Here is a 9246-nt window from a genome sequence, read left to right as displayed (position 1 = left end):
TGAGAGTTGGAGACGGCGTGATTGCTGATGCTGAATGAGAAAACGAGGGAAGTATTGCCTATACAATCACAGTTTTCTCGACTTCTTTGCCCTTCGGATATTCCTCTACAGTGCATAGAGCATGGTGTCATCAGATATGTTCCGTCGTGATTTCCGTTACAAAGTATTGCAATAACCCGTTTTTGTGAGGGGCTTGGATCTGTTTTATTTTGTGATCTGACCATGATCGATTCCGCGCGAATCTGGTCCCCGGTGGGATCGAAGAAAGTTTGCGACCCGATGCACGGGGAGTTTTTCTATACGGCAGTTATCCCCATGCGGCGGTGGCGTGTGAAGGAACGGGCCAATTGGAACTGAGATATCACGACGTTCAGATGCGAGAAGCGGCTGGAATGCATACCCCGTGAGCGCTTTAAAACGATCGACTAAAATCACATCAATCGTGCATCCGCCACATGAAAATGCTCCCTCTCCCCTCGAGCTGGATTCTAGACGGGTTATTCCGTTAGATTTCCAATTCATAAGTTGCTCTTGAATTTTCCATCGATTTATGATTATCGAATGCGCTTAATTTTGTTAAATACCCGACTGGATTAATCTCAAAAAAAATTTCCTTTTACAAGACGGGAAAGAATCAATCTCCAACTGATAGGGTCTTCAAAAGTGATACACAGATTACGCAAAAGGCCCAGCACAGAGAAAGCAAGTGGGCTTGCGATCTGCAGATGAGGAAGGAGCTCATGGTTTTCGCTAGGGGTCGCTTTGGATATCAGCCCTTTCGAGATTTTACAGTTCGATGTTCAAACTTGACCCGTTCATCATCAGCCAAACGGCTCGCTCAAAAGGAAAGATGGGTTGGTTCTTTGATGTTGGTATATATGATATTGAGCTTATCCCACCTAAGTAAATATCTTTTGGGGAATGCTTTAGGTTGCATTTCGCACTCGATGTGTAAAATGTTCGTTGGTTATGACTCACGCGGTCATAGCGCGGCAATTCGGCGAAAACAGAAGAATAAGAGGTATTTCGAGCGCATTTGGCGACGTACGATGACCGTGAATTAAGTTCATCTGAGAATTTTTCTCGCCCCGCATAGTCTTTCCAGTAGCGTTCGATCCCCAACAGGTCGCGGTTAGCTGAAAACCATGATATTAGAACAGGAGCGGGAGTAAAGATTAGAACAATTTGTCGCATGAATTCATGAATCGCTTGGCTTGATAGGACAGTATCCAATAAAGCATGGAAAAGTTCTTTGCCCCCTTTCTAAAAGAGTAACTACTCCAGGATCAGACAGTTGTTAGCCAGGTTGAGAAAGTCTATACAAGCACAGAATCACTATACCTCCCTACTTCCTGTTACTGTTCAACTCGCCGCCTCTTCCATCGCAGCAGCAGCACGCCCAGCTCAAACACTTGACGCAGCTCGGTCTCGGACAGCTCGGTCTCGGACAGCTCGGCCTCGGACATCTCATGCATTTCGGTCTACAAAAGCATTTGAAGCAGCTGGGTCTCCAACATCTTGTGCACTTGGGCTGGCACGAACATTTTGTGCAGCTAGGCAGTGAGCATTCTGCGCACTTGGGACGCTGGCATTTAATTCTGCAGCACTTGGTTGTAGTGGCTGTAGAAGACCGCCTCGGTAGGTGGAGAGTCTGTCGAATCTTTTTTAGGCGGATTTCTGTGGTAATGCTCTCCATTTCGTGGACAAACCTACACAAATGGCGGATGTAATCTGGATAAAGCTCCAAGTTGCAGTGTCCGCCTCCTTTGATCCACAGAGGGTCGAATGGTTCCCTCGACATTTTCCACAGTCCGTGGCCATGTAACCAATTCACAACGTCATCCTCTGTGCCCTGCCCATATTGCAGAGTACACTTTCAACACCGTTGCAAATTTCTAGATTATCAAATTACAAACCGTACTTTTTATGCATATCTGCTCTCTTAAATTTCAAAACCAACAAGGTACAGATTTAAATAACTTATAGGCTCTTGACATCGAATAAGTTGAAGAGCAGATATGGTAACTGTTTTGCCTAGTTGATTCAGATTTAAATTCGACAAACTTTCACAATTAACTGCTAGAGTAAATTCGACTGAATCAACAATTAACAGGAAAGCAAGGGAACTGTCGAGTTAATTGTTAAGCCCACTGAATCAACTAGGCAAAAAGTAGATATGGTAACTGCAGGGCAGTCCTCTTCTTATTGCTTTCAACTTTGTGAAGAGCAGAGTCTCTCACTTGCATTTATCCCAAATATGTAGCCAACATTCCCACTCGTGTAATAGACTACGGTAATCAGAGTGAAAAGGGAATACGGGATAAAACAAGTTAACCAAGTAATACGCATCACTCAATAAGCTCAGAAGACCAAGTTAACCAAGCAAGAGAAAGGAACCTTATATCCAACCACTCATGTGCCAGGAAGAAGGTGAACTAGCTCACTGGGGACAACCCTTGAATACAACTCATGTTTTTATTTCAAGACGCACAAAAGAAAAGGCACAGCAATTGCTTGAAGCTTCATAAAATGACAAGAGCGAAAACAGAGAAGATTTTGATTCTCACATGGTAACTGCTTATGTAAAAGGATTTAGCTTTCTGCTGTTTGAAGATGCGAAGAACTTACATGTATTACTAACACCGGGCACTTCACCTTCCGAATTTTGTTGATGTTCTGCATGGATACCCAACAGTTAATCGCTAGTTCGACAGAGTCAATGCCAATAAAGAGATGGTCATAACAACACTCTTATGAATGTGTTATGTCAACTAACAGCAGAATTGTGCCGGGACAGTTAACCTTGTATATGTCGAAGCAGAAAGAGAACTTCACATGGCAGAGCACACGAAGGCCAGAGAGGATGGCACTGTGCAAGACAACCCCTCTTAACCTCGGCAACTTTGCTGCTAAGTGCAGTGTTGGTCCACTTCCAACAGACTGGCCGTACAGAATCACATTTTCCTGGCTGACCCCATATTGGGTCTCGAGACAATTATAAACTGCCTCTATATCTGCATATGTATTGGATTCACTGGGCTGAAATTCATGATGAGTAACAACATAAGTAACTATCTACCAAATCCAACCAAAATCACAAACATATAGATATGCTTTATTAAGCAGTTGATCTCAAGTTCTTTAGGTATGCCCAAATTTTTGGGGAACTAATCATGTCATCATATGCTTGTTAGGAACTTGCACCAATTAAAAGCAGTGACAGAGTCATGGAGTTTAACTTTCTCGTAACTCATTTCCTCTTGCAGATACTAATCTGCCTTACCTTCATTTAATCTCAGAATTAGATATGTACATGACAATTGATTGTGCTTATTACTCACAAAGTGGAACGATATACTAAATCTCAGTGTGACCGACTCTGACGCCTGTCATACAATTGATCTTTTGCAGCGGCGGAAACTCAGTGGGCAAATACAACAAGGAAGTGCAATCGCCACTTATGTTGTGAACTGTGCAATAAAAATCCTTAGCACTCTGTCTTATCCGTATAACCTCCAACAGGAAAGCAGCACAAACAGCGACAGAGCACTCATAATTTAGCTATGGCACTTGGATAAGAGCTACAGCTAAACAATCAGACATTAACTGCAAATGGTCAGCGAGTAGGCGATCGCATACCTTACCAGAAGACGCTCCATAACCAGAATAATCGTATCTGCGTGAAAGAAATCATTATGAGACAATTGATCACCACTCAGAATCCAAACTCGGAAATAATTCAAGTCTTCCAACAAAAGAACTCGGATGAATAAACAAAAAGATTACTTTCTACAAACCAAGCTGACCTGGAAGCACTAAATAAAGAAAAGTTCATCGACATGCCTAATATGGGATCGAAAAGTCAGCATTTCACACATCGAACTCAACATTCATCAGTCTTCTTTTAGGCAGCTACCTCATGAGACCTCTTCTATTAGCTTTTTCCCGGAACAGATTAACTTATTGGGTATGGAAGAGACAATATGAGAGATCCCATAACTATTGACAGAGGTCAAGACTCGAGTGAAAGCAGTAAACCATGTCATGTGCCCAAAGAAGAGAGAAGAACAGAGAACAAAGAGAAAAAAGCTTTGCAGCAATGGAGACGCTAAAATTAAAAAAACAAAGAAAAGGGAAACTTTTCTTGGTGAAATCTTAAAAAAAATTAAAGGAAGAACATGAAAAAGACTAGTGAGAAAGAACTCGCGAGCAGCTCCAAAAGGCTACTTTACTCTCTCTCTCTCTCTCTCTCCTTTCCCATTCAAAAGTCCCTGTTGAAAATTACTTTCTTGAACCTAAAATTTACTCAAACCCACATGAAACTGGAAAAAGGAGAACCAACACCCATAACTCACAGATCTGAAACTGCAAGAAAAGGACCAGACTTTGAGAAACCACGAGCAAAAAGAACACAGATACCACAACAATCCCTGAATCTACACAAACGGCAAAATTAATTTCTCCCGCAAAAGTAAAAGCAGTGAAAAAAGAAAGGTCAAAAAATCACGAACCCCATGATGTTGACCCTGAGATTGACCTTGAGCTGCACGAAGAGATCATAGAGCTGCCCCAAATCAGTCGCATTGCCATGCGAGTAGAGCACCGTCAGCCTCGCGTACGGGTTCCTCAGATAGAAGGCGACGATCTTGTTCCCACGCGCGGTGTCCACCAGCAGCACGTCGAGCGATTCGTCGTCGGCGCTAGCGATGGGGGCCGCCGCCGCCGACGACGACGACGAGACGGCGGTGAGCCTGCCGTCGTCGCGCTTCCCGATCCGGTAGGTGGGCGGCGACGGCGGGAAGAAGGCGAACTTGGCCGCCAGCTGAGACACCATGCACCCCATTCGCATCCGCAGCCGCGTTCACCGCCACCCAGACGAGGAAGAAGAAGAAGAGGCAGGGGAGGAGGAGGAGGCGGCTCTGAGGAGGCCCAGGAGCAGTCATTGAGAAAGGCGCGAGCTTGAGTGCATGTGTGAGGCCTCGGGCTGGCTGGAGAGGGAAAAAAAAGAGAGTTTGTCCGAGCCAAGATTCGTCAAAGGCGTGATGGGTTTCGTCCTCTGTAGAGGGAAGCGGAACAGTGATCACTGGGAAGGTGGTAAGCTGTAGCAGCACAGCGCAGTGTACAAAGTGAAGAAAGGGTGCGAGGCTCTAGAGAGAGACAGAGAGAGAGAGGGTGACTGTGCGCGCTGTTTCGAGAGCATGGGGGCAGCTGAAATCTGAGGAGAGAGAGAGAGAGAGAGGGTGAGGAGGGCTCAGGTCAGGGGGGGCAGTGCCTTCACTTCACAACTGGAGGTTGCATATGTGCATGACTTCATTGTGTGTCAGGTGCGCAGAGAGAGAGAGAGAGTAGCGCAGCGCAGCGCACGATAAAAATGGTGACTTGCAGAAATTCTCTCTCTCTCACTCTCTCTCTCTCTCTTTCTGCAGCAAACGCATTTTTGTTTCTGGCCTTTCTGCTTTCGTTTTCACATGGAGAGATTGCTGCATCACTCCTCCTGCCACAGCACGTAATAAATCGAACGAATTATTGCACAGTAAAAAGGAGTAACACCACGCGGTGAGACGGATCGTAATATTAAGGGAAAACGCTGCGAATAGTCCTGAAATTTTTGTCCCACGTGAAATGCGATCTCTAAAATTTTAATTTGTTCAATTTGATGTCGATGTGCAATGCGGTCCCTGGACTTTTAATTTGTTCGATATCTTTATTGAATTTTTTGTACATATTCAATTTAATCCCTGAAATATATGAAAATGTTCAATACATTCATGTAATGTTCACATTGAACATTTTCAGTGATCATTTTCATATGCTTCAGAGAATGTTCACATTGAACGTTTTCATATACTTGAGGGACTAAATTGTATATGTACCAAAAGTTTAGGGACCATACCGAACAAATTAAAAGTTCAAGAACTGTATTAAATATTAGGCTAAAATTCATGGACTACATTGAACAAATTAAAAATTCAGTGATCACATTATATATTGGACTAAAGTTTAACGACCCATTTGGCTCGTTATCGCTAATATTAACCTTAAAATGTTCGATTTTCTCCGTGCTTAAATTCGGGAAAAGGACAGGCACGAAATTGCGAGTGTGCCTTGCTACATCTCCATTTGCGATTTCCGCTTTAACCATGCACGCCCGTGGGGATTCTTCAAGATTTGATTGGACTCCCTCTGTTACTTTTGGGACAGGTGTTCGGCAGGCAGGGAGAGGGGAGGGGACGGGGTGGGGATCATCGGCACGGTTTGCAAGGAGAGTATAGAGGGAGGACGAGGATCAATTCCTTTTAATCAAATTCGATTGATCAGTGAAGATAATAATTAATCGCCAACTTTCGATTGAGATTTACGAGCGATCTTTTGGGAAATTGTCGAAGATCTCGTCGTCTTCTCCCAGGCCCCCCCCCCCCCCTCCACCACTATATGGTATCGGCATTCTCCGTGATAATTACGAGGACAATCAGACCGGAGACATCATCATGCAAAACACTGGGGTCATGCCCAAGGATTAGATGATGGGATTACGGGAACAGCAAGCACTGTTCCCAGGAATGACAAGTCAAATCTCGCCATCATATTTTTGCAGAGAAATTTCTTGGTTGCGCAATTGTTTTTTCTTTACGCATGGCCGTCCCGTGAGTCATTTAACCGAAAGTTAAAATGCCCTTTTTCATCTGCCAATTTGAGGGATTTCTTTTTCTCTTCTTTTTATTATTGTTTTAATTTTCTTCGTCGAGATACCGATTATAATAAGTTTAATATCACGGAAAACCCTAAACCGGTATGCCCGTGATAAATTTAAATTTACTCGAAATTAATTTTTTGACCACCGCTTGCTGGCCTTCGGCGAGGTCAAGTCTCGACCCTCACTGGCCTTCAGAGAGGGCGACCCTCGCCAAAAGCTAGCGAGGCTAGACCTTGCCTAAGGATGGGGAGGGCGACCTCGCCTAAAGTCGATGAGGCCAACCCTCGTTGGCCTCGGTCGAGGGCAGTGAGATTGACCCTCGTTGATTGTAGCTTATGATCAATCATTGGCCATTGCCGAGGTTGGATGATCAGCAAAGGAAGAAGAGGGAAAAAAATTTAAAAATTCGAAAAAAAATTTAAAAAATTAATATAATTTATTCACGTCAGTACCGGCCATACCACTTGTAAAAATTCTGGCCAAAATTGATAGGATGGATTCAATTGACAAAATATGAAAAAGGTTTAGAACTCAATTGATAAAATTGAAAGGTTTTTGATTGAATTGGTAAAAGTAGAATAGGTTTATGACATTCTAAACAATTTTCCCATACTTTCACTATAATATCGAATTCTAGTATACACTCGAATTCTCAATTATACTTGTAAGAAGGCACGTCTCTTAAAATCCTCCATATTCAAGGTCAACGACTCGCCGCATCCGAATATTGTCGAGCAATTGATGAGATATAAACACCATATAATTATTATAATAACAAAACATACTTCCATTCTTCTCAAGTATTTTGATTTTCCAAACAATCTCTTTCGACCATGGTTGAGCAAGCAATTCAATGCTAGCCTCGATCGAACACCGAACTGGTAATCTTAACGAATATTTATTTGGGATAATGGCACAAGCAGTCCTTAAAATTTAGCGTAATGTTTAACGCGGTTCCCGAACTTTTAATTTGTCCAATATGGTCCATGAACTTTTGGTACATGTTCAATATAGTCCTTGAACTATATGAAAACCTTTAACGTAGTTCATGTACTTGAATTAATAGAATGACTGTATCGAACATTTTCGTATAATCCAATGACTAAACTGACATATATCAAAAGTTCATGGACGATATTGAACAAATAAAAAGTTCGGGGAACATATTGTATATTAGGCTAAAGCTTAGGGATCATATTGAATATTGAGCCAAGATTGAGAGACCGTATGGTCCACTTAACTTTAGTACGCTCAATATAGTCCTTGAACTATATGAAACCTTTAACGTAGTTCATGTACTTGAATTAATAGAATGATCATTGAATATTTTCGTATAATCCAAAATGACTAAACCGACATATATCAAAAATTCATGGACGACATTGAACAAATAAAAAGTTTGGGGAACATATTGTAGATATTAGGCTAAAGCCTTAGAGATCATATTGAATATTGAGCCAAAATTGAGGGACTGTTTACGTGATTTTTCCTATTAATTTAGAGTTCACTTATCGATCAGGTCCTTAAAAAAAAAAAAAAGAGAAGAAGTGGCCATGATGATCTTGCCACGCTCATGCCCAACCATGCCAAGGTGGGGGGGTCAAGTCACTTATCCCTTTGATGTGCTGTCGCCCCGTCAGGTCCATCACGGTCTTGATTCGGTCTGTTGACTTCTTGCCAAGATCTCAGCCCCCGGGTCCCCCCATCGCCATCCCAACCGGATAGGGATGCCCCTCCCACCTGAGTAAAATTTCGTTCCATCCGACGGCTCCCGTGGCCCTACTTCTCGGCCCACCTCTCACGGCCCGCCACGTGCGCCGAGGGATCGAGCATCATGTTCTTTGCCACCCCCCCCCATTGAACCTAAAAAACTTTCGCGTGCATGTGAAAATTAACCTCGTTGTACAAAAGGCATGTGGTAATAATTCTGGGCGAGCAAAGGTGAATGAATGCGGACGATTTACTTCCGCCGTGTCACGTCCGCGGGGGTCCGTCTTTTAGAAAGAAACTTTTATTGTGATGAACACGCTGTGATAGTCGCGATGTGACCGAGCAATAAATATTGTCCTAGCACTGCGAATCTCTTGCTACTTTGTGTTGTATTTATTTGCATGTATCGCGATTTGAATCGACCGGTCTCACGTCACGCGTTACTATCACGTAGCGTTTCTTGTCGCGCAAAACGCTTTTCTTCGCTCTCTGGTGTCGCGTGGCGACCGCGACCGCGACCGAGGCATGATTAACCGCAAAACATGTCCAAATTACTTGCTCGGAGCGAGAACGGGAAGGCATGGCATGGCATGGAATGGAATGGTTCTTCCTACGATCCCATAATCTTGACCCTCTCCTTATTCTAATTTATCGAGGGGGAGAGAGAGAATGTGAGATTATTTCCAATCCTCGTGCATGCGACATTTATTAATCAAACAAAGTACGTGACGCCACGACTTAAGGTACATTAAACAAAGCCATGCCCTCCACAGGGGATCTTGATACAGCCCCCCCGGCTCGAGATGCTATTCGACCAATTTGTTCATTAATTTAAGGTAATA

General features: G+C 43.3%; 1 protein-coding gene across 1 annotated transcript; it reads right to left on the bottom strand.

The window, feature by feature from the left end:
- Nucleotides 1-1443: 1443 nt before the first annotated feature.
- On the bottom strand, nucleotides 1444-5064 carry LOC115685458 (uncharacterized). The gene is given in 6 exon segments (XM_056304409.1): nucleotides 1444-1681; nucleotides 1684-1852; nucleotides 2629-2676; nucleotides 2803-3039; nucleotides 3640-3676; nucleotides 4512-5064. Coding segments are annotated over 6 exon segments (918 nt in total). The 5' UTR covers nucleotides 4850-5064; the 3' UTR covers nucleotides 1444-1592.
- Nucleotides 5065-9246: the final 4182 nt, after the last annotated feature.

The sequence above is a fragment of the Syzygium oleosum genome, unplaced genomic scaffold (assembly GCF_021117445.2).
Source record: "Syzygium oleosum isolate NSW1041296 unplaced genomic scaffold, Sole_v2.1 Sole_v2.32, whole genome shotgun sequence".
Lineage (NCBI taxonomy): Eukaryota > Viridiplantae > Streptophyta > Magnoliopsida > Myrtales > Myrtaceae > Syzygium > Syzygium oleosum.
This window is presented reverse-complemented; position numbering and strand designations above follow the sequence as displayed.